The sequence below is a fragment of the Pleuronectes platessa genome, chromosome 3 (assembly GCF_947347685.1).
Source record: "Pleuronectes platessa chromosome 3, fPlePla1.1, whole genome shotgun sequence".
In the NCBI taxonomy this organism is placed as follows: Eukaryota; Metazoa; Chordata; class Actinopteri; order Pleuronectiformes; family Pleuronectidae; genus Pleuronectes; species Pleuronectes platessa.
This window is the reverse complement of record NC_070628.1, coordinates 4,712,569-4,738,940: the sequence shown is the minus strand read 5'-3', so window position 1 is coordinate 4,738,940 and position 26,372 is coordinate 4,712,569. Positions and strand designations below refer to the sequence as shown.

At 43.6% G+C, this 26,372-nt stretch overlaps 1 protein-coding gene across 1 annotated transcript in view; it reads left to right on the top strand.

Annotated features, from left to right (window-relative positions):
* The window catches only part of ncf4 (neutrophil cytosolic factor 4), a 30,312-nt gene extending 28,416 nt beyond the window's left edge, over positions 1 to 1,896 (top strand). Inside the window, exon 10 of the mRNA XM_053419790.1 lies at positions 1,355 to 1,896. Coding sequence (XP_053275765.1) covers positions 1,355 to 1,562 — 208 coding nt within the window. The 3' untranslated portion in view covers positions 1,563 to 1,896. The remainder of the gene's footprint in view (positions 1 to 1,354) is intronic.
* Positions 1,897 to 26,372: the final 24,476 nt, after the last annotated feature.

Below are 26,372 nucleotides of genomic sequence, written 5' to 3'. Positions count from 1 at the left end.
CTCTCTCTACCCATTTCAACTTGGCCTTTTAAAAGATGCTGAAGATATGAATTAAGCGTTTTTTGTTCTCACAGCCGAGCGAGAGATGCTCCGATGATCTCAGGCGACCTTTGTGTATCTCACTGCCTGAGTAGTTTCTGAGTGTGAAATTTCAGATAAAACACGGATGAGTAGACGTTAAGTCCCCCCCCCCCCCCCCCGGGGGCTGTTGTGCACCGCAAAACCTGCAAATTACCGTTTGCCAATCATCGCCTCTCATCAAATTGGTTCCTGTGGGACCTCCGACTCCCCTCGCCCCCCCCCCCTCCTCCCTCCCCACCGCGCCGCCATCACCGGATGCACATGGTCATTACGCCGCCGTATCTGCTCCTCTCCGTCTTTCTCTCTTTGGCTCCGCCGCTCCCTCGATCTCTCATTATCTGGTAATTTAGATAGGTGAGCGCTGTGATGATTAGTCCTCCCCGTTCATAATCAGTTCATTTCCACCGCGTATCTGCTCGTTATTGTTTTCCTTGCGTTCGGGCGCGTTGTGCCCTGGAGCAGGATGGATGAGACCCTGGTCCTCAGGTTTAAAATGGCTCGGTGCTGATAAAGGGAAAGGGAGGAAGATGAGGAGAAGACGAGAAGAGGGAGGGTTGTGTTTCATGAAACAAGAAAGAGGAAGAGGAGAAGAGTCAGTGAGGAAAGAGAGAAGCAACTACAGATGCTGCTGAGCTGTAGTGTAGAATAAAACTAATTGATGAAGGTCATCTTTTGATTATTACTTATTATCACATTTAATAACATTTAAAAAACTTAAACATGGAGAATCTGTCTCTGACCATATAAAGTCACCTCATCGCTCATCATGCAGAACTTTGTGGAGATTTCCATCCGACGAGAACGTGACTTTAACGTGATAACTCAGATCTCTGTGTCCTTCCTGTGTCCTTTCATTGCTCGGGGCAGGAAGTGTTTAAATAATCCTGCGCTTATCCTGGGGGGGGGGGGGGGGGGCATTAACTGTATTTAAAGATGGACGACATGACAGCTCCCAGAAAGTGAAGCCAAAGCGTCTCAGTTGCCCTCTGGTCGTTGTCTGCTGTAAAGGTCATAACCACCTCCTCCATGTTAGTGGATTGGACATGGACCTAACCAGAAAGTTTTAATTCATTATTTGATGATTATAAAACATTATGAAACATCGTGATTGACAGCTGAGACTCCTCCCCCCGATGGCTGCTGCATGGACTGTGTCTCTGAGAAAAAGCTCTAGTCCTGGTTTGATTGGTCAATTTTAAATCTCAGCTGTGATGTCATACTTTCAAACTGAGGTTCAAACTTTTCTGACGTCTCTTCTCTGCGTGTCCCTCAGAAACGTCTTCAAGGAGGACGACATCGCCCTGAACTACAGAGACCCCGAGGGCGACCTCATCCGCATCCTGGACGACGAGGACGTCCAGCTGATGATCAAGGAGAGCTGTCGTCAGCAGGTCGATCACAAGAGACCTGTCAATCAGTTCCCGTGGGAGCTGCATGTGACCTTGACCTCTGACCTCTCTGTTTACAACACCGAGGCGTGAGAGAGAGAGGAGCTGAGGTTCATTCCCCGGAGGTAGAGAAACAGTTTGACCCTTACTGAGAGTTAACGTCCTACTCATTTCACATTTCTACTAATTTAATGGCATCTTCACATTTTATAAGATTTAGATTTGTTCTCACTCTGGAGAAGCTGAGCAGCTTGTTGTAGATTTCAAATCCACCTCAGCTCAGCCTGAGGAAAATATCTCAGAGTACAGAAAATTGAATATGTAAAAAATGGATATTACTTCAAACAGGTCGGAGGTTTTCTGACTCAGCTTGAAGCTACTTTTATACTGAAACTTTTCTCTTGTTAATAAAAAGCTGTTCACATTCTGTGTATGTCGATTCTGTGTATTCAAGTTTATACTATGTTTATAATAGAATTGTTGCCAAATCCAAATCGCATCAAATTCAACACTGCACTTCCTCTGTCCCTTAACAACACACATGACGAGTGTGAAGCCGATAAGATGAACGGTTCTGCACTTACTATAGATGGTGGCAAGTTCCGCAAAATATTATTAAGTTTGAATGTTTTAGAGAAACTCAACAAATTCCACAATGGACAAATACTCGGTGACGGTGGAGAGAAAACCAGAAGAAACCTCAAACAGAACCGGACTCTGTGTGGGCGTCCATACCTCCACCTGTTGGACTGGGAGAAGAGAAGTGGGGGAGAGGAGAGGTGGATGGAAAGATGAGAAAGAGGAGAAGAAAGAGGGACAGAGTTAAGACAGAGGCCAGGAATGGAAATATTCATATTTGCTGGTTGCTCGCTCTTAAGTGTGAAGATGTGCAGGATTTGTTATGTCACTGAAAACTGAATCTCTGGACTGTCGGTCCCACAAACAAAAACAATACGAAGACATCACCTCTGGATTCAGGGTTGATGATGGACATGGTTTTTCCACTACTTTCTATATGTCATATCCTAAAATGGAGACACTTCCTGCCAGATTATTCTGTGCAACTTCTCAAGACTGCAGAATTAAGAAAGCAACATTTGAATTTCCCAAAACAGAACAATCCCAGAGTATCGATCCATGTAACCATCTAATCCTGAGGGTTTTGGGAACACGTGCTTGGATTGATGGTTTGTTTTTGTCCTCCACGTCTTTGTCTCACGCTCACATTTTGTCCACGTGTCCACTTTTCATTCACACTCGCCTCTGGACATTCAGATATTAACTTTGCTGGCAGGACAGTTTTTTCTCCTCATCTCTAATGCAAAGTTATTCCCCTCATATTCCCGTTCAACAACCTTCTCCCAGACCCTGTGGAAGTTATGAATCTTTAAAAGTTGCTTATCGCACCAGAGGTGACTGGAACTCGCTCGTACTTAAGAGTAAGCACCTTCATTCTATTCAGTATTCATGTGCTTGTTTTGTTCCTGTCTTGAGGAGGAAGCAGCTTTATGGAAATATGTTTTGAATTTTGAATTCACATCTTTATCTGCTTCTTAGTAATGAGAAAATATATTTAATTGCCAGTTTTGGGAGAAATGCAACATTGTCCAGATGACAGTTTTTTTTTTTAACAGTATCCTAAAATACAGATGTGCTCCCGGGAGACATGTGGGTGTAAATTGTGTATTTCTCAGGTGTTAATGGTTTTTTTGTTGATCATCTGCTCCTGTGAAGCTCAGCACACGGATGTGGATCCTCACCACTGTTCTGATATTCACTCTCACAGAGATGATCTGTGCAAAAACTAAATAAAAGATTATATTGATGTTTGTGGGCTTAAAGGATCAGAGACACAAAACTTAATCCCTGATAAAGGGTTAGGACACTTTAGTAACACACACACACACACACAAACAAACACACACACACACGTTGATTTATCCAAGTCTAAATCACATCAGTACAGGGGCAGTTACAGGTATTTAGGGGATAAACCCGTTTGTCTCTGTGATCACTTTATCTACATTTGACTCCAATTAGATTGATTTGGCTTTTTCACTGTTAAAGAGCAGATGAGAGTTCCAGTGATTGACAAGCGCGGTGACACCGGTTTGACATTTGGCTCAACACATGCAAATACACGTGCAAACCCCAGAAGTGTTTCCAGAGGACCCAGATAAGTGATGGACCTGCTGTAGTTTAATGCTTTGTGAAGTTAGTACTCGTCAGTGTTGAGGGAACTTCACAAAGCGTTGATCATCACTTCTTTGGTTCGCCTGCAAACATTTCCTCTCCAGTTTTCACAATTTGCAGAATCTGTGTCTGTGGCCCCTGAATACGGACACATAGTGAAAACCTGCACTGGTCTCAGTACCAAAATAAGTAAAAAAAAAATGTTTGCTTTATTGATGTGTTCTGAGAGTTGCAAGAATAGGCCAGGTCTGTAATTATCTGTCAGTCAGACCCAGTGAGTCAGTTTCACATTCTGTCCCCTTCAGGTTCTGTTTCTCTCTGTCACTCATCCTCAGCCTCTCGGTGACAGAGGGCGAACTCCATCTGAGGAGCTGGTTCGCCCAGAATCTAATTATCCACGTTCCTCTCTGCTGCCACGACGGCCTGTTGTACATCTAATTAAGCCCATAATGAATTAGGACCAAGTCATGTCAGCCTGTGAACAAGTGAGGGATTGAAATTTAATTTGACTCTATGTTAGCTAATCTGAGCAGAATCGCTTATTATCAGTTAATTCAATGTATCAGCAGAAGTCTGTAAATGTTGCATATCTCTCCATTCAGTTTAAAATTAAATACCATCAAATCATAGAAGCAGTTTTCTCAGGGCACTTTTTATAGAGAGCAGCTCCAGCATGAACTCTTCAGAATAAAATTCACCCAGCGTGACCCAACATTTCCTCATTAGCAAACTTTGGGCAACAGTGACAATGGAAACTTTCCTTTTGAAGGTCCAGTGTTGATTTAGCAGAAAATAAATATAACATAATCCTATCAATGTTTTTACCAGTGTTTAATCATCAAAACTCTAAGAATTTGTGTTTTATTTACCCTAGAATGAGCCTTTGTATTTAAATTCTTTATATTTTCATCTGGTTCAGGTCCTTTCTATGGAGGCAGCCATGTTTTTTTACAGTAGCCCAAACTGGACAAACTAAACATCTTTTGAGTTTTTATGACAATTGAAGGTTACCACAGCTTCTCTTTTATGTTTTAAAGGGCAAAAATGCAACTTCACCACTAGATGTCACTAGATTCTACACCCTGAACCTTTAACACGTATAACCATGAACACAATGTCAATATCAGAATATTAGCTGTTATGGACCCAGAACCTCCAAGTCGACACAGGCTCCTGAGGATGAACAATGTGCTGCTGATAACTGACTGACAACTGACAGCTGTCAACCTGGGCTCAGGACTGACAGTGTGGGGACACTGAAAACTCAGAATGTGTCTCCGGGAAAAATATCGTAAGTTATTTTCAGGACTCAGGATAGAAGTGGATCACCAGTGAGGATGATGGGATTCGAGCCAGTGGAGGGTTAGGGTTATGAAGATGGTTTTCCATTGCCAGCACGCTCTCACTGGGTTTAGAACTCGCTTGCAGCTCTTAAGGACGGCTAACATCACATGGTGCAGCCCGTGGACCACATGACGAGCTGCAGCTGCTTCTGCTTCACCACGATGGTGATGGGAATGTGACAGGTGGGTTCACTGTATGATAGACATCACAGAGGGGGGGAAATTACAGTGTCCACTTTCTCTCTCAAAGCCACAAAAGTAAACCTCATGGTGGCGCTACAGCAGGGGTTATTAGGATTAATCCTCTTGCTACGATGAATACAAAACTCCACAGTGATCCATTGTGTAGCTGTTGAGATATTTCACTGTGGACCAAACGCAGAGGAGCCACAGACTGATATCCATCCACAGAGCGGAGCTGCCGGCGCGGCTAAAAATACCCTCCTCCAGTTTCCACAGTAACTGGCATCAGCTTCTTTTTTATTTTTTTGTGATACCCTAAAGAGTCGTGAATCTTCTTCTCAACCACCACAGGTGAGGTAAGGAGAGGGGGGGGGGGGGGGGCAGTGAGAGAACATCTCTGCTGGGACGTAACACTGGTTCGTGTCAGAGAGACTGAAATAGTTGAATCTGTGCTTGTTCACCTCCCAGAGTGAAACAAACAGCTGGAAGGCCTCGACCTGAATTTACCAACATGTGTTTTATTTCCCCCCGCCTCCCGACCTCCTCCTTCACATCCCCAACCTTCCTCTCACCTTCTCCTCTTTCGCTCTCCCTTGTTTACTCTCTCCATTTGGCAACCCCCAGTGTTTTAAATCTTCACTTACTGGAATCAAAGTTTTCCATTTACAGCAGGTAGCCACTCGGAATAGAACGAGCTGAATCACGTGGTGATAAGTTACCGCTGCCGCTGTGGCTGCTTCTCACTGCAGTTGTGTCGGGAGATTGCTTTTTTCTTTTTTCAAAAACACATTATTCTACGATCCAAATTGCTTTTGGAGGAGCTTTTGCAGTGAGGAGGATATCCATTTAAAGTTCCCTGATAAGGTAAACCCCACCATTAGTTTGAGTTATGTAGCTTTTGAAAATGTTTTTTTTTTTTTAGACCTTTTCATAGAAGGTGGGCTAAACATTTGTTGGACACGTACCAACAGAGCTCCACTGATATTTCTGCCGGCCGATAACATCTGAGGATATCAGCCTTTCACAGGCTTGTACTTCCATCTGCGTTGGCTGATAGGAGCAGATGAGAAAAGCTTTTATTTTACAGAATACACTATGTTGAAAACGTGCTTTTAGGTTTTTACATTTCATCAAACTAAATCTTTACAGTCCTCTGTTGTTAAACTGTCGCTAAAGTCTGAGGAAAATAACCCCGATGATGTTATCTGAGCTTGGGACTGGATTTAAAGCCGGTTTCACTTGGAAAGTGAACTGTGTGGTCACAGCTCAGTGAACAGCTGAAGACATGACTCAGAGAAGCAAACGATGGAATTTCATGGTTCATATTTGCTTAAGAGGGACCAGGCAAAGGGCAAAGTGCAAAGTGCAAAGGGTAAAGGATTAGGAGTTAGAGACAGGAGAGTAAAAGACCAGAGGAAGAGGTGAAGGAGTCAGAGAAAAAGGGCAAAAATCCCCCAAAAGTAAGTTCGGGAGTATGCAGGTGGAAATAAGGTGATGCATGATAGACAGTCTGACAGAGAGTGAGTGAAAGATATGAATATGAGACACAAGTGGCGGGTGTGAGCACCAGGGAGCTGGTTCAGGGGAACAGGTGAGCGTAGGTGTGAGGGATCAGGTGACTGGAGGCTGGGGGGGCTGCAGAGCGGTTGCAGGCGAAAGGAGAGTTCGTGACTGTAGGAAAACGTTGGAGGACGTGAACTACTGAAATGGAGACAGACTCAGCAGTTTAATGAGTCGCATTTTAAATCTTCTGGTCACTGGTCCCTCATTCCTTCATTCAAGATCTGACCGTGTGGCAAATAATCCAGGTTGTGTTGTTCAATGCATCTAAAAAGCAAAACTCTACCGAATGACCTCAGTTAATGACAGAAGTAAATCAAAAACCAACAATAGTCTCAACATTCATCAAATTCAATCAAGCTGCACCAAATTGGGCATTTAAGGATAATTGTTCACTTTAGGATATATGAAGAGAGAGATAGATTGATTATTTGATTGATTGATTGATAGACAGATTTTTATATTTTTTCTATCTGACAAATTACAATACATAATTTGACATAAATCACCCCTTCTGGTTTCTGCATCGAGCTCCTCATAATTCAGTTGTGCTGTGAAGTGCTGCCCCTCGTTGGTCTCTGTGAGGTACTGCAGTGTCATCGGGCAGCACAAAGTCTAATTGTTGCTGTTAATTGCTTCGGGTTGACGCGTGTGGTTCAGTTTATAAGTAAAGAAAATAATGCTGAGTCTTCAGAGGTCACATGTGAGCAGCTCCGTGTTGTTGTGTTCCTCTGCTGCTGAGAGACTGTGATGAAGAACCTCTGACATCGAGACAGATGAAGATAAATACAATGATGTGACACTGTTTGTGTTTACATCTGTTTCTGGGGTCTACATTTGGACGTGTACAGTATGACACACACACACACACACACACACACACACACACACACACCACGGGCTGGTGAGAGATGGATCCGTCTGTCTGCTCCTGGTCTCTGGTGATGAGTTCAATCCATCTTCATCTCATTCTATTCCAGTCGCCAGACATTCATCCTCCTCATCCTCATTTATGATCATGTAGAGATCTGTCATGTAGAACACACACACACACACACACACACACACACACACACACACACACACACACCATGCAGACTTCAGAACATGGGAAGGCAGCTAACATTTGACACACTGGTGATATTAGAGCTCAGTCATAACCTTGACCTCGCTCTGTCACTATAGCTTGATATTTCCATGTGATAACACAAGGAGTCGCTGTTTAACTGCCTAAAGTAATAAATAGTTTTCCATCCTATTATAAGAGGAGAAGAAATATTGTATTGTAGTTGAAGATAGAAAACAAAAAAGACGTGGTGGTGGAAGTACTCAAACATAGTAAGTACCTGCTATTGAAATCATTTAAGGTATAGTAATGAAGTACCTGCAGAGTGTATCCTATTCCCTAATGCAGCGATCTACTACTTTATCACGTGTCTGCGATTCTGATGGTTCTTCACCAGTGATGATGATGATGCTGATGATGCAGGAGGCGGGGTCTAATGTTACTTGTGAACTCTAATTGGATCGGACTAATTCACTTTAGCCAGTGATTACTTTGGAAAAATATATCAACACAATGCACGAGGAGAAAGTGCTGATATATGTGGATCTATGTAGGTGAGTAAAAGTACTTAAGTAAAGTGCAGATACATGAAAAGTGTAAGTAACTAAGTTAATGTACTTTCTTATATTCAACCAGTGACTGTAACTCATTCAATCAAACTTTATTTGTACAGCCCATATTCACAAATCACAATTTGTACACACTTTAACCTTATGTAGGGAGATGCAACACTTAGTTGTAAACATTTGATCACGTGATCAGTGAACAATCAATGAATGATAAACATAATTGTCCTGAACTCAATTTGAAGGAATTAATTACAAGTGAAAGTTAATAGAATTCACATATTAGTCCTGGATTCATCGATTCTCCTCATTGATTTTCCATTTCGTGTGATCACAGCCTCACATAAGAGGTCGAGACTGAGATGCTGAGTCATTCAGGATCGATCCGTGACTATGAGATCACTTATCACCGACTGGTGGACATATACTCATGATTTATTAATAATCTTTAATGAGAGAGTGTGTGAATCCTGTGTTTAAATCCTTCCCCGTGATCACCACCGAGCGGTGCTGTTGTTCTGCTGTCAGTCTGGCTCTGTGCTGCAGAGACACAGCACGTTTCACCACCACAGTCCTGATGGTCAAGGTCATCATCATCATCTTCATCTTCATCATCATCATCATCATCATCATCATCATCATCATCATCTTCATCATCATCTTCATCATAATCAACATCTTAATAAATAAATTAAATAAAATAGTTTGTGAATCCAGTTAGAATATTACAACACCTGTTAAATAACGACTGCATTCTTCATTACTGCTTATAATGTTGAATTTGTAGTAAAATAACCAAATATAATTATTTTTAAAGTTTTAATACCTTTAGTTTATTGGAATGGAGCCTTATTTTACACCAAAATGAAAAAGAAACATCGATATGATTGATGCTGTATTGCAGTCAGAGCCGGAGCACGACCGGCTAAACCTGCAGGATACTGCAGTACACTCTCCATCTCACAGGAGAGGAGGAGGAGGAGGAGGAGGAGGAGGAGGAGGAGGAGGAGGAGGAGGAGGAGGAGGAGGAGAAGGAGGAGGAGGAGGAGGAGAAGGGAGGAGAAACTGATCGATATACTGTCATCTCCATTTAGGCCTGTGGGGCTTGAAGGGATGGGCAGAGAGAGATGAAGGAGCGAGAGAGAGAGAGAGAGAGAGAGAGAGAGAGAGAGAGAGAGAGAGAGAGAGAGAGAGAGAGAGAGAGAGAGAGAGAGAGAGAGAGAGGGCGAGAGGGCAAAGAAAAGTAAGTTGAGCTGGAGTCACAGTGAAAATGTTCAAACAGGACGAGTGGAGTCACACAGATGGCCAGACACACACAGAAGGTCAATTATGAAGCTGTGGAGGAGGCAGAGACTTCTGGGAGTCTGTTGTCAAGAACTTGGCCTGAGACGTTGGTGTGAGGATACTGTGTGCCTGTGTGTGTGTGTGTGTGTGTGTGTGTGTGTGTATGTGTGTGTGTGTGTGTTTGTCGCTGCACAGATCTTAAATCTCTAAAAGTTGGTGAGGACCTAAAACAGGCAGGTGGAGGAATCAAGAGGAGGAGACAAAGTGAGAGGTCGAGAAGAGGAGGAGGTCAGAAAAACCAAAGAAAGAGACTTTTGATGTTGACAATGATAAAAACAAATAAATCTGTGTTGCTGGATTACTTTAAGCCTGGAGAAATATTTATTCTGTGTGTGTTGGGATGTGACGAGTGCGTGAGAGATTGAGTTTGTGGGGATTTGTTTAGAAAAAGATCAAAGATTAAATTTAACAATATGGAGTCTGAAATCCAGGGGAAGCACTTTAAGACTTTTCTATTTAGTGTTACAAAAAAAAAGAGTTTTTTAATATCTTGTGCATAAAGTTTGAATGATTCCCTGAAATGCTCTGATGTTTTTATACGTGTCGGCACTTTCCGAGTCTGTTGAGTTGTCGACAGAAATCTTCAAACCTAGTTTCAAACCTTTTCCTGCTCAGCTGTTCATCTTAAGTTAGGTTTTTATTAATATTGAACTTGTTAAGAATACACATGACGAGTGTAGAACGGTTCTCCAGATACTTTAGACGTTTGTTTGTAGAAAATAATCAAAATGATTGTGTTATTGGTAAATAGATTTTTATGGCTTGTTAAAATGTATTCATAAGCTTTTATATTTGTCGTGAATGGACGAGGTATAGGAAGGAAAATATCGGCTAGAGTTCAGCAACCAGACAAAAGTTTGTCAACCTTTATTTCACCCTTTAAATGTTTGTGGAGACAAAACAGACGAAAGCAACACGTACAGTATACACACAGACACCCGTAAACACACACACACACACACACACACATAAACACACACACGCCCACACGCCCACACATCCTCACCTTCACAGGATCTGAAGTGTAAACGGACAACTGACAAACAGGAACTCACATCCACACGCCAAATTTTCTCCATCACACACATACGTGCACAACAATAAACTGTTATAATCATCACATCACATCACTGTCATCAGAATATCCAACACACACACACACACAGACACACACACAGACAGACTGGGAACAATGGGCCGACATGTGTGTGGGTGTGTCACGTCTCCAGTGAAACACAGAATAGACCATTGTTAACCTGAAGTGACAGAGAAAGGAAAAACAATCAGGAAAAGTCCCTCAGATTTACGCACATCGACTTTCTGGAGAAGTGGAAACTGGAAGCGCGTGGTTCTCCAAAGTTTGTAAATTAACTTTGTGATTCATTTTTTCTGATCTCTCTCATCTCGTAATGACATTTCCCCCCCCCCCCCCCCCCCCCTCTCTCTACATCCATCATTCTTATCATGTTTCCATTTCTCCTTCATTCTTGTCTGTCTTCTTGTGTCGCTGGACCATTTTTTGTCTCCCCCTATTGTCTTCGTCCAATTCCCTTTCTCTGCCGACTCGTTCTGAATCCCGTTATCTTCCCGTCACTTCCTCCGCGCTGCTCTGGTGCTTGTGCTGCGCTGGCATCCGAAACAAAAGGAGCAAATGAAAGCCTTTGTACTTCACTGACTTTGTGTTTGATGTCAGGAGCGGAAGCTTTTTCATCACGGTCCAAACTGTAATTAGGTTTTTTTTTTGCACAAACAAAGAGCTGCTGCCCTTGATGGGCCTTGTGTGGAGGAACTACTGAAGGACTCACACCTCCAGTGTTGTTTGGGGCGGTTGCGTATCAGTGCCCCCCCCTCGACCGTGGTGTGTTTGAATTGGTTTCTGTGGTTTGTCTCACAGTGACACAGCTGAATCCAGTGTCTTCTATCAGGCGGTGATGCAGCTCTTTGGTGTGGAAACTGTCACACACCAGACTAATCCTATAATATTGTTCATTCATCTGATGCAGACCCAACCTACAGCAGTTTATAGATAAAAACCTCTTAACAGAGGAAACCAATACCAAGAATTAAAACATATAAAGACTTGTGTATTTGCAATGCATTTGTTCTATTGTCCAATTGGTGACCTGAACAACTGTCTCTTGACCCTGTTCCCTTAATCGAAGTAAACGTTTTAATATTTGTTTGTGTAAATAATCGTATCATCTGCAAACAGCCTGATCTGCTGGAGGAATAAACCGGAGAAGTAAGTCTAGTTTCCCAGAATCAAGATTTTAAGACCGATTTTACAGTTGCTGACAAAACTATCAATTGCTATGTGCGAACTCTTCCAACAAGGGCAAATTATCGAGGAGTATCTGCGATAATTACAGCCAATCAGAGCGCCGGATGGAGTGAAGGTGGTGGAGGTACATATGGTGGTGAGGTGCCGCTTGACGTTTGTGTACTGCTCTTATGTTAAGTACTGTAGAAAGAAATTGAATAGATTAATTGATTGATAGATTTTAATTCATGGATACAACTAGTGGTAAATGGTAACTCATATGATTTTTTTATAATATACCCAATCAATAAAAAACAGTGGGTACAGTTGGCTTCAGGAAGGTTTTCTCCAGCGGCTGATGTGGCCTCACACGAGATCCTGTGGTCGCCCGGTGGCTGTCGGCACCAGAAAAGACGAAAGTGTCGGTTATCACACTCCACCATGACCTTCATGTGTGCTTTGTGTTTTGTGTTTTGCCTCAAGCGTCTTCATACAGCTGCGCTTGCACCACTTTTAGATTTCCACTTAAAGAGGTGACAGATGCGGGCTCGACATGCTGGTGTGTGTGTGTGTGTGTGTGTGTGTGTGTGTGTGTGTGTGTGTGTGTGTGTGTGTGTGCACCCGTATAAAAGACAGCAAACGGCTCCACTTTCACTTTCACAACATCCTGAAGAGGGAAACAGATACAGTCCTTCCTCAGTGATGCTCTCAGTGTGTGTGTGTTTGTGAGTGTGTGTGTGTGTCGGTGGGGGAGAGATGTGAGCCAAAGTGCATTCGTCCCCTATCGGTCACTTGATGGGAGGACGATCGTCTTTCACTCACAAGCCACAACCATCGCATCTTTTTACCAGTTTAAACAGACGAGGGCCCGGCACACACAGAAAGTTAAAACCAGAACATCCTCCTCATGAACTGATTTATTCAAATTGTAGAATCGTCTTACTCTGGGTTATAAAGATCTTAACCCAGAATGCCAAAAAGTATAATCACACCTTTTCCTGATACCTGCCATACGTCTCTCAACATGTATTTTGGACTCAGATAAAAAGCAACAGATTTCTTTCCGACAGTTTTATCGACCTATTACTTAAATATGAGGAAAAACCCTTTTGAGCAACTTGAGTTGAAGAGTGAAACACGACACAGGGAAGGGAGCGGCTGCCGCTGACTGAACTGAGGTCAGTGCGACCTGTGTCCGTGGTCCGACTCTCTTCAGGAGCAGCCAGATGAAATGTGGCGCGGCTGGCAGGCGCTGCCGACACCCCCCACTGAGAGGCCGCCTGCAGGCAGATCAATCTGGCTCCCGATCCAAACACACGCTTTGCTGCTTCTTCCTCGGCTGCAGCTGAGCTTCACAAATGACCCAGCGGGGATGAAAGGGCTGCACCTCACTGGAGATGAGCTGAGGTACAGAGGACAAATATTGAAAATGCAAAAACGTTAAATCACCAAAAACATGTCAGATGGCAGTCGCAGTTTGTTTATTCAAACTATGCCCTTTGAGCTAACTTGTCTTTTTAAAACTTATCTTGTTTTAAGACTGTGCAAGTTGATTGCTACTTCTCAATGAAATTATGTTGGTATGCATGTATATGACGAACCAATCTCAAAGCCCATTGGCTATAGATGACGAATTAGCCTGAGGGGTCCGAGCATTATTTACATTTGTGATTGACTAGAAACCGAGACCAGCCCAAATCACTGGAAGTGCCAGGAATCGAGCCTCAGGCTTCTCCGATTAGTGGGTGACCCGCTCTTCATCCGGAGCCATATCCTCAAATTAACCAGATTTTCCGCTGTATCACCTTTTTCACTACCTGAGGAAAGTGACCAACAGCTACTTGGGAAACCAAAGCACCATCCGCTCCGTAAGCTCTAAAATGGTCAGTTAAACGCGGATGGAGTCATTATTGATTCTTTAGACAAGACAATTTCAACATTCATTATTCAATATTTTGCAGATTATGTGTGGAACTGGATTGAAGCCAAAGCGAGGCCGAGGAACCCAGAGCTCCGTCAGAGCTGCTCCTCTGGATCTGCAGCTCCAACACTTTAACGGCGGTGCAGAAGAGGAGCCGGTTCACCGAGTTCAAAGTGTTTTCTGCTGCTCTCAATGAGTCCAAGCGCCATCTGTAGTGTGTAGGTGTGTGTCTGTGTGTGTGTGTGTTACTGTACTTTGATGTGTACAGTATGGGTCTGTGCATGTCCCTCTCCCCCTCTATGCTGCTCCGTCTCTCCTTCTCCTCTGACATCTGGACGGGCCTGAAACAGCTGTGTCTGCTGCAGTCCCCCTTGGGATTTATTGCCTATCTGCGCTCACACACACACAAACAGACACGCACACACACACACACAAACACACACACACCAGACTTCCTCATGCAACCCCTCATCTCTTATCTTTCCATAAAATTCAGCCTCACGCTACGCTACACCCTCCCTGACTTGTCTTCCTCTCTCAGAATTTGGGGATTTTCAAGACGTCTCTGCCTTCGACATCGTGCCACATGACTTGTGTAGCAATGTGGACGTTGTGTGTCTATTGCATTTGCCAGTTTGTGCAGTTACGTGCACATTATTCTGTATTAATTGCATCACTCCTTTTTTATGCCTGCGTCCAGGTACATGATGTGAATGCTCATGCATGTGGACGTTCATGGCCTGATGTGTGTTTAGTCCCCGTGCACCCCCATGGCCAACATACCTCAGCCTCTGATCTTCCTCTTTTCATCCCTCCCTTCTCTCCTCCTCTTCTCTGCTCTCTTCCTCCTCTACTCTCATCCTCCCCGGGGCAGCCATTCATAATCAACCTCATTCTGCGAAGAAAAGAGGTCTGTTGTAAGGTGTGTGTGTTCTTTCATGTTTCGCCCCGTCTGTCCTTCTGCCATTTGGATTCAGTTGTGCTTCAGTTATGTGCTGCAGAAGGATTTATGGGATGAGATTGGCTGCGTGATTCAGTGTGATACAGCATGTACGTACACATTAAGGCATCCACTGTGTGCAGAATGAAAGTAGGAGTTGAAGTAGCTCTGGGGTTCTGTTCACTTGTCAGGTGGAGATGGACGAGCAGGTCGGTTTGAGGTTAGCAGTAATGTGGGCGTTTTACTGGACTGTTGTGGTGAAGTGTCTGAAAGAAGGAGGAAGTCGAGTCGCTGTTCCTTCACCGCAAGGATCCAGTTGAGGCGGTTCGGGCATCTTAGCAGGATGCATGCTGGGAGAACTTCCATTGGAGGTGTAGCCGGCACGCACCCAACTGGGAGGAGAACCTGAAGTTGACTCACAAGTCACTACATATCCTATCTGGTCTGGAGCGGCCTTGGGATCCCTGGAAAGCTCAGCCGGGTGAAGGATGTCTGGAAGTTACTGATTAGCCTGAAGCTCCACAACCCGATCTATGATCAGCAAGGGAAAATGAATGGATGGATAGAAAAAGATGATAATACCCCCCGAAAGTACATTGAATATTAGAATGTAATGCCTTACAATAAAGAAAACCTATCTTGAGGCAGTAGTCCAAATTAATTAACTAATTAATTTACTTTTGTCGAGATGTTGAATAGAAGATCAAGTTCAGTTGATAACTTACATTTGGCCTCAGCTGCACCTTTATCACCTCTGACACAGAGCTGATGAACTATCCCCCCCCCCCCCCTCTACTCTCCTCCTTCCTCCTTCCACCTTCCACCTTCCATTACATCCGTCTCCAACCAGCTTAACCAAAAGATACACGTCCTCTGACACTTTTTTCTCTTTCCTCCCACCTCCAACCTCCATAACTTCATATCATTAAACTTATACTCTGATGCGTGGATTTTGCAGTTGCTGTAAATTAGCCGTCACATTGGCTGCACAGTCTTTACCCTCTCCAGAGCCAAGACAGCTTTACCTCCCAAATATTCTCAATGAGACTGAGATCTTGGCACAGTTAACAAAAAAAAAAAAAACACTGGGATAAAAGCAATAAAAGTGCAATAAAACACGCTGTGATGTCCCTGGAACCGCTCGGAGACTGAACATCCTCTGACTCGCTGTGTTATCAAGTCAAGTCAGGTCAGGTTTATTTATGAAGCCTGAAATTACCAATTTAACGCGTAAGGATTTTACAAGATGGGACACACCCTCAACTCGGATGCAGAAAAATGGAAAAGATGCTGGGTGTGTTTATCTTATAGATAGAAAGGATGTTCAGATTATTGTTCAGAAGAGAACATCAGTGCCTGTGTAACTTATACTTAACTGGACATCTCCTTAGATACATGTCCTGGTTAAAGCCTCTACAAGGGGAGTTTAATGTATGGGCTGTTTCCATCCATCTCTTAAAGTAATGCTCTCCACTTAGCGTAACTTAAATTGTTTGCTCTCTCAAACCTCTTGAGATCATATGAAAAGCTTAAGAGATGACAGCTGTTTAGGAAATGCATCTAAAAGGTCAACAACTGCTTCTCCACCTGAGTTACACACCACACACCAGGGTTACGTGATGTACGACTTGTTCAAATGTATATTTTGTGTGAAGTTTAAAGTGTGTACCTGACAAATTGCCCGTGCTTGTGTGTATCAGTTTGTATAAAGGCCACATCTGTACGTGCTAAGCTTTTTATTTTAGGATTAATGTGAACACAACGCACTGAGTCATAGAGAGAGAGAGTGAGAGACTAATTGGAAACTGTTCCTGTGTGTGTGTGTCTTTGTGCGAGAGAGTGTGTGTGTGTGTGTGTGGTTACCGCCTGATGGACTGCAGCTCCCGTTATAGCACCGGAGCAGTGATTAGAGTTGAGTCTCTGAGCTGATTAATATTCCCCAGAGACGCCGGGCGAGGTGAGGGAAACGATTATGGGATGGACAGATAATGGAAAGATAATGCCCCCATGGATCACACTGTCAGAACAGAGAGGGACACGGAGTGTGAGGAAGGAGGGAGGAGTGAGGGAGGACAGGGCGAGCGAGGGATGATGGTGCAGAGAGGAGGCCGAGTGGAGAAAACTTTTAAAAGACTTTTAAAGTGCACACACCACAGGGACTGAACAAAAGGTTAAAGTTTTAGAAGTGGGTAAAGAGGAGAGACAAGGGGTCGGAATATACTTACGAGCAAGATGGCTGATTCACTTATCCTGCGTCTGTTTGGTGGATCTCTTGTGTACGTCGACAGAAATAAACCACATTTGTATGATTTGTCATTGCCACTGCAGCAGAGATCAGTACCATTTTACAAGTGGACGTGTTACCTGTAAGACGTAATGGAAACAAGTCAAAGACCCTTAAGGTCTTTGGCACGATGGAAAATGGTCCCAGGTGCAGACGATGTGTTTTGTCCATTAAGCCAAAAGTCGATCTCCCTGAGTTTCTTCTCTCGATGTTGACCTTAGAGAAATCTGGAGGCTCCAGAAATATTGGTCTGTCAAAGTCTCCTGACCTGAGTGTTCGATAATATTTAGTCTGAGTTCTGTGGTCTGCCCCCTACTGGAATCCTCCAGAAACACGCGTAGTCCCTAAGCAAGTATGTGAACAAAAACTTTCTTAAAGCAGCCGGTTTCCTTTGTGTTGTATAAGATGATATATGATAATGATATATTAATATTAATATTGTCTAGTCCTCAAATACACAATAATCTCACATTTTTAAACCTACAAATGTCTTTTGTCAAAGCTAATATGGACTCGCCCATGATTTTGGAATTAAACGTTTAACAATCATCTTATATGTGTTCCAGCAAGAAGGCTGGTGGTTCCAATCCCATTCTTCCCCATCTGCATGCTGAAGTGTCCTTGGGCAAGATACTGAACCGCAAAAAAATGGCCCCAATAATTGTAAGTCACTTTGGATAAAAGCGTCTGCCAAATGACATGTAATGTAATGTAACATGTAATGTGTTTAAGTGTCCACATACTTTTGGCAACACTATGCAGAAAGTGATGGATGACGGAGGAGTAAAGGCAGATGAGGACAAGGCCGGAGTCATTAGAGAGGAGGAAGTGACTAAACAGGTAGAGAGGAGCTTAAAAAGGGAGAGAAGAGCGAAGGAAGATGATGTAAGATTGGGAGTGCTGAAGAAACGGGAACGAGAGAGTTATTGGAAGAGGAGAGAATTGAGGGATGCAGAGGAAGGAAGGGAGGGTGGGGGGCTCAGAAGAAAGAGAGGAAGGATAAGAATGGAGAATGGAGGGCAGCGGCAGAGGAGTAAATCCAGCCAGCGCTTGGCCTGAGCGTAATCTAAGCCAACATGATAACGTCACTGACGAGGCCGAGAGGAGGGGAGAACGAGAGAGTGATGGAGGGAGGCGCTGAGGACCAAGGGTGAGAGAGGTGAAGCAAGGCCACATGGCAAAGAGAGAGAGGAGGAGGAGGAGGAGGAGGAGGGAGGTTTGAATAAAGGAAAAGGAGGAAGGAACAGGAAGAGAAGCAGAGTGGATTTTGTGAAGGACTGTCAGACCTGCCTTTAAAATCCATCCTCCACCATCTGATCTTAACCAGAGGCTAAAAATACAGGTGTAAATGCAGCAAAGACGTACAGAGAATCTGATTCTCCCTGGAAACACATGCTCTCATCTCAGCTTCATCCATGCACCACGTCTCACCACTGTACATCCATGTGCCAGACGATGAATGATTCTCGGGAGCGTTTACTTTTACAGCCGGCACTTAAATCGTTATCTCCACCGCTTGAGGGAACGAGCTCATTCTGTGTGTGTGTGTGTGTGTGTGTGTGTGGAGATAAAGTCGACCCAATGCTCACAGGAATGTGTTGAGGAGCTGGCGGTGTTAATGGAGGACGAGAAATCCAATCATGAGGCGTCACAGCAGATTGAGCTCGAGAGGAAAAGTTACGCAGCTCACAGAGACTCTGGGTACAAGTCCACACGGCTATGTGTCTAGCATTAACCTTTTCAAACTTTACAATTACGTCCATTAAAAAAGTGTAATCCTCTAGATTCGCACAAACCTCCGCTAAGACTTGTTACAGTAAACAAAGTGAAAAGACAAACCTTGGAATTGCCCTTTTAATCAAATCAGCTTCAAAATGTAAAACCTTCTTCCTTGATTCATGACCCATTTCTCCAATAAATTACGTTTTCGGATAATCCTGCAAACTAACTATAATTATACTTAAATAATCCCAGGTGATAAAAGTCATAAGTCGAAACGGTGGGAGGCCCTATCGAAATTTTTATATTATTATTTTTTAATAAGGGCTTAACAATTGAGGGCTTCAACATGCTCAAAAATATTAAATTTGCAGTAACTAGAAAGTGGTGAAAATCTACGTATTCTGGAGTATTTGGAAATGGGCGTGGCAAAATGGCTCAACAGCGCCACCTGGAACCCAGCCCCTAGGTTTCCACATAACCGATTTTCACCAAAATCAGGACAAAGGTGTATCGTGACTAATCATAAAAAATAGCCTCAAGGAGCATTATGAAAAATGCCCCAGGAGGCCCGCCATTTTAGATTTAGTGCCCATATAGTATTACATGTAGTATCGTGTAAAAGTATTTATTCCTCTCATCAGAAAACAGCTTGGTACTCCTGCACCACAGCAAATCCACCAGGGACAGCTGGAGGACAAGTTGCTGACCTCACTCAAGTGGACCACTTGCTGCAGTCTGTCAACGGATGAACAGTTGCTTCTATTACAGTCGGAGGACAAGGTGAATTTTCTTTTTTAACTTCTTTTCTTTTGAGACACAATCTGTCAGGAAGTGTTCCAGAGGAGAGTTTGAGGATTTATGTCTCTGCTTTAAGTGCCAGTGAGATTCCTGCTGCAACTGTTTTCTGGAGAAACGTGTGTATTCGTCCACATCCTCCCTAATTGTCTTTTCTTTCCACAGCTTCATAACTGACCTTTTGTGCGGTGCGTGTTTGTGTGTGTGTGTGTGTGTGTGTGTGTGTGTGTGTGTGTGTGTGTGTGTGTGTGTGTGTGTGTGTGTGTGTGTGCAACCATCTGTGTGACGCTAGCGCTCCGGTTTGAACATTTATGTCTTTTTTGGTGAAACTGCTCATTGTTCTCTCTCTCTCTCTCTCTCTCTCTCTCTCTCTCTCTCTCTCTCTCTCTCCCTCTCTCCCTCTCTCAATCACAGATGTTAACGCTGGAATTCGAGGCACGCAGTTTGTACTTCCTGTGTTTTCGGCGTGTTACTAAGGTAGCACTTCCTGTCTCAGGAGATGGAAACACACGTGTGTGCCCAGACTCACATGCAAACATCTCCACTATTTGCAAGCACACTGGACATATAAACACAATAATTACATATGTGTTACTCTCTTCCTCCTCACATTTAGAGATCTACACAGAAATGTGCTCAATAAACAGTTAATCACAGGTGATAACAAGTCCAGAGCTGCAGCTGGTCGGCTCATACACAACTCTCTTCAGAGATGAGAGGAATAAGGAGTCTGGTCTCCACACAGGCCTGATCTCAACAATCCAGGAACAGATGCAAAGACAGAAGACACTGAGTCTCAATACACAGAAGAACTTAGACAAGAGGCTGAGCTCAACTGCCAAGTGCCTTTTAGCAAGCTAAGAGAGTGGCTGCTCCAGTACAGTAGCTGATTTTGAGGTAGATACTTAGTGGTGAATCTGAAAGTGGTGTCTCTTTATCCACAGCTGAAAGACAAGTCAACCATCAAGACTGTGGGGTCATCTGATTAGTTATTTACATTTTTCGATTCACAAACTTACCTTTCGTCAAAAAGAGGACGCGGCTTACAGCAAATACACTTTGATAAAACCCAACGTTAATGACACGAGCCCGGAATAAGAGATAAAAATGGAGAAAACATCAACTACACATTGTTCTAATACTCTTCTGTCTGATGGATTTATTAATAGTTAATTGTTTGTCAAAGAATATACTAAATTGTATGTAGTCAAACACCAAAACATCAGGTTCTAAAGCTTTCATGCTTTCAATTATTTAATTTCTTCAGCATCCAAACACAAGCGGAGTTTTAAAAATTCATTAATTGGGGAAATCCGACGGTTTTAATTAACTTAAGTAGATCTTTCCATTTGTAAAATAATTTAAAACAAAATTCATCCCGGGTATAAAATATAAGGACTCTCTTGAATATCTCTGCAGTAGAGTTACTCTCACACACTTTAACATTCTGAGTAGCTCCGCTTTGTATTCTCTCTCTCTCTCTCTCTCTCTCTCTCTCTCTCTCTCTCTCTCTCTCTCTCTCTCTCTCTCTCTCTCTCTTCCTTTTTGACAGTCACACAACCCGTTGACCCCGACTCGACCACAATGGGAGACTGAAATACTGTCCTGCTGTCATTTCATGGGACTCATCTCTCTGGTCCTGACAGCCTGTGACAGCACGGAGGGACACACACCCGCACACACACTCACACACACACACACACACACACACACACACACACACACACACACACACACACAGACTCACATTCTTTCAGTCTTAGTCACTTGCTCACAGAAAATGCCATTGTCAACATCCAGAGCAACAGACAGAGGGGGGTGTGTGAGGGGCGGTGGTGCTGCTGGACGGGGGGTGCGGGGGGGTCAAAAGAAAGAGAGGATGTTGAGTGTTGACTTGTGACTTTGAGAAAAGTCTGTTCTGGTGGTTTTCAGCTGTCAACAAAGGAGCGAAACAGAGAGATAACATCTGGGAGACAGAAGCACTGGGTCCAGTGAAATCGTCCTTCTGGACAAATGGAGATATTCAGAAAATGTAAATGTTCTGGTCCTCTGGACAGAACAGAGAACAAGTCTGGTCTGTGTACGTTTACCAGGATTTCTCACATTTCACAGCCCCATGTTTCCTCATGCAAGAAGGAAGAATTAAGATAATTGAATAACACGTCATAACAAAATGGAAATTGACATAATCTCTTTACATGTTTTTACTAGAAATAAAATTGTCTCACTGAGATGTTAGTTGGCAATTTTAGTTCTGTAGTCATCAATGTGTGTGTGTGTGTGTGTGTGTGTGTGTGTGTGTGTGTGTGTGTGTGTGTATGTGTGTGTTAATAAGCAGATACACCTGGTTTCTTACATAAGCTAAAGCCTCCGAGGCTGCGGCACACCTCCACTGTCAGAGTTTCCACTGCACTGACTTCATGCTAATGATATGTAGTAACATGCAGATACACACACACACACACACACACACACACACACACACACACACACACACACACAGAGAGAGACACACACACACACACAAACACACACACACACACAGAGACACACATATGCACACAAATACCAATTATAGCTCACAAACATTCAAAGAAGTACACAGAGAGAAAAGATGCACTACACACACAAGTGATCACAACATAACACACACAACAATACACACACACACACACACACACACAACAATACACACACACACACACACACACACGTGCACATGCCCTCATTCAAATACAGTTTGACTCTGATGCAAGTGCAAGTCATCACAACCTCAGGGTGCACACAACATTTATAAACTCACATTCTATACATGCTGCAATCTCTCAGAGGTTTGTACATGTGTGTGACTCAGTGTAACTAACTACATGAATCAGCTCGGAATGTTTTAATGAAAGAAAACACACACACACACACAAACACACACACACAAACACACACACACACACACACACACACACAGACACACACGTGCTATAGGGAGAGGTTATGACAGGGCAGCTGAGCTCCATGATAATAAGCAGTGGGCCAGTGAGGACAACAGCGGATTAGAGAGTGAGACAGAGATCAGGGTCGTTACCGAGTGAGAGTGCCGAGTGTGAGGTCGGCCTGTTGACACGCCAAAGAGTGAGTGACGAGGAGGCGAGCGAGTAAACAAGGAAGAGAGATAAGATAGGAAACCAGAATAGAACAAAGGGAAAAGCCAGAATTTGACCATTGATGAAGGAGATATTCAGGAAACGTTGGTTTAACATCGTTTTCTATTTCTATGCATAAGTGTCTGTGAAGCTTTCTGCCACATGTTGGATCCCGGCTGCAGGGATCCACTCTCATTCAGGTTTAACAACATTTACTCACATGATGTAAGACGTTGAAGTTGGTGTAAGCTCTGTTCTTATCAGTGCCTATGAGGAAGTGGGTTTTAGGGGGTGGGGCTTATTAGAGGTGATATGAACAGCAGCTCGAGTAGTTGTTTGAAAAGCTGCAGCAAACACTGACGGCTTCGGTTTACTGCCACGATCAGGGTGGTGCGTTGACTCTGCTGCAGGGAGGAGAACAGTCGGTGAACTCGACCAGATGTGTTTCAATGTGGTGGAGGAGATGGGTCTCGTTCCTCCACAGCAAACACACAACCTCAGAACAAAAACACAAGGTTGTGTGAGCCTTTAACCAAGTGCTGTGCAAGGCAGAAAACACACTCTTGTTAATGCACTGTGTTTTTCTAGTGTAATGGTCCCTCAAATTACTTTAACACTTAATGTCATTCACCCATTCATGCACACACCACACACACACACACACACACACAGAGTCCGCACACCCCTCACAGAAAAAGACTCAATATTCACATTTCCACTTTTAAAAAATGCACACTAAGAGAAACAGCTGTGATCATGATATCATCGTGATTTAAGGTTATTGGCGGTTATTAAGTCACATTTCAGTTCCAATAGTGTGTGAGTGGGTTTTTGAGGATGTGAGTTTATACAAAATGTTGCAACACGGATACTGGATTACACCACACATCCCCCCCCACCCCCAAAAAAACCCCCAAGAGACTTTCATTGTTCTGGTTGGAAAGAAAGACTTGTTCCTCTTTTCAAGTGGCTCTCCTTCTGTTTCCATGTGAAGAACAAGGATGATGAGAAGAGAGTGATGAGAATAAATGCAGGAATACATGAGGGGGGCGAGTGGTGGAGGTGTGTGTGTGTGGGGGGGGGGGGGGGGGGGGAGGATGGATCTTAGCGCCTCTGTGTGAAAAACAGGACGAGGAGGAGAGACGGACAAACACGAACTTCTTGTTTCACTTCTGTAAACCTGATTCTGTATCTGGAAAATGAGCTAATACCCAGTGACCGTAACCAAGAGCCCGGGGACAAATAGAGCTGATCCTGGAACACTGAGAGGTGGCCACGGGCTCCTGCTGAAACTTTGAGGTTAATGAACAACTGACTTCGGGTCCCTGAGCAAATAAACTCTCTTCAAGTATTTTCCAGAGCGAGCGTGAGGGCACGGCCGACCTCCCTGTTACCACCTCCTGAGAGGAGGCTCACTGGGAAGAGGAGTTAATTTCCCACCGGGCAGAAAACATATTGGTCAAGACGCTTTATGAAGAAGATGAGTGAAAGGGAAGATTAGTTTGGTGACCTTCACTGTGGCAGGTTAAATTCAATCAATCAAATTCAATCAAATTTTATTTGTATAGCCCATATTCAAAAAATCTCAATTTGTCTCATAGGGCTTTAACATGGTGAGACATCCTCTGTCCTTGACCCTCAGCAAGAGTAAGGAAAAACTACAACATGAAAAATACGTAGAAACCTCAGAGAGAGACACATGTGAGGGATCAAGTGCAATAGATGTCAAGTGCAGAAAAACTTCATCAAGAAATTAAAAAAGTTTTTTTGTGAGGTTGATAAACGCAGGAGAATCTTTCTCTCTCCCACACACTTACAGACCAGTGATTATGATGTCAGCTCCCTTCAGATAATAACAGGAAATCGAATGATGTGACTACAAAGTTGTTTTGAGGTACTGAAGTATTTCATACGTGCACTTAAAATCTTGGGGCCTGATCATTTAGAGTTGGGACAGTTTTGTTTGGTGACGTCATTGAGAGTTGTTAAAACTGAACGTGAGACTAGACAATTTGATATTTGTGTACTTCGGCCTTCTTCACTTACTTGTGACCTCTAAACCTGGAATTGGATTTATTATTCATCTAATTCCTTGTTTACTGAGGTACAAAATAAGGAGGTTGAGGACGTGAACTCTGGGAGCCGAAGCTGATACCGGTTGGTTTCATTCTGGAAGGAGGTCATGTGATCCGAGCCTGACGAATTAAACGAAGGCTACATCAGGACTGAAAAAGAACCAATCAGCAAGCGGTTGGGCGAGTCTCTGTCATCGTTTTCAAAACATCTCAGCTTCTCCCGGTCCAGACTGAACCGGAGTTTTCAAAGTAAAACGACACAGATAGAGTTTCTACACAAATCCATTGTAGAGGCTCTAGAACTCGTAGTAGTGTGGACGCCAGGTGTGTCTTCATCAAAGTTGACTGAGGAAAACGCAGTCGTGTGGATGTAGCGTTATACTTCAGACCTTTTACATAAAATGAACGACTGGAGCCTTAAATTGAACTTGACCTCAGTGAGAACCCCAGCCTCACACAACAGAGAACATGGGTCCAGCCCTCGATGGCCGCTCATCTCATTTCTAGGCCTCAGAGACGTGTCAAACCGCTGCCGTGTTGATTTAATCCTGGATACTCTGAGAACTGAGAGATTTGCAGCTGACTTTCAGTTTTCTTACAAATACGTGTGACTTTACTTGCACTCAGCAACTTGGCTTCAGACCTTCTTTCACAAGATCTGGAGCCGGACTTTCACTTCTCCCCAGAAAGACAAAAAAACAACAGCTCAGGTTTGAGTGTTGAAGTCAGTTGTCATAGCTGAAGTCAGGGGATCGTTAACACATTCAATCAGGAGACTCCCTGTTGTCCAATCCTCTGAAGCAAAGCCAGAATGTGGCGTCTTGTTGTTTCGGTGCTCGTGAGCAGAATTTGCAAACGAGTGTTTTTGGTGTGATGTGCACTTTGGGCCGTGCATGTGTGTGTGTGTGTGTCCTGAGACAGAGGGTGGACTGAGGACAAAGTGTGGGAGGACGAGACAAGGCTGCACATGGAGCCACAACACCCCCACAGCAAACAAGAGGGAGACCAAACCAGCAGCCCAGCCCATACAAACACACTCTCAGCACAGGACAACACTATTGTGGTGGAGGGAGACTGTGTGTGTGTGTGTGTGTGTGTGTGTGTTGTCGGTGGGGTGGGGTGGTCCGCTTGGTTTCCTCCAGAGAGTCAAACAAATGGAAGAAGGGAGATTCACTTCCCCAATGGGACAGACGGATAATATTGACATAGTCTGTCACAATAAGAGTCAGACTGAGCCTCACCCCCCCCTCCCCAGGATGAAGAGTTTTCTGAGAGTTTGTTTGTCGGATGAATTTAAATCTGACTTTTTAAAATCACAAGAAGAAAGTTATTGATCTTTTCTGGTCTGTGAGGTTGTTTCTATAAAACTGTCGGAGCCTCTGAGTCGTCTGTCGTGAAAAATCACAGTTCAACAGTGAGCAGAGGAGAAAGTTTTATTATCATTTTACACTCTGAGCTTTAACTTCTCAAGATTGTTTTGGCCCATATATTGTAATGGTAAATGGTTTTGTATT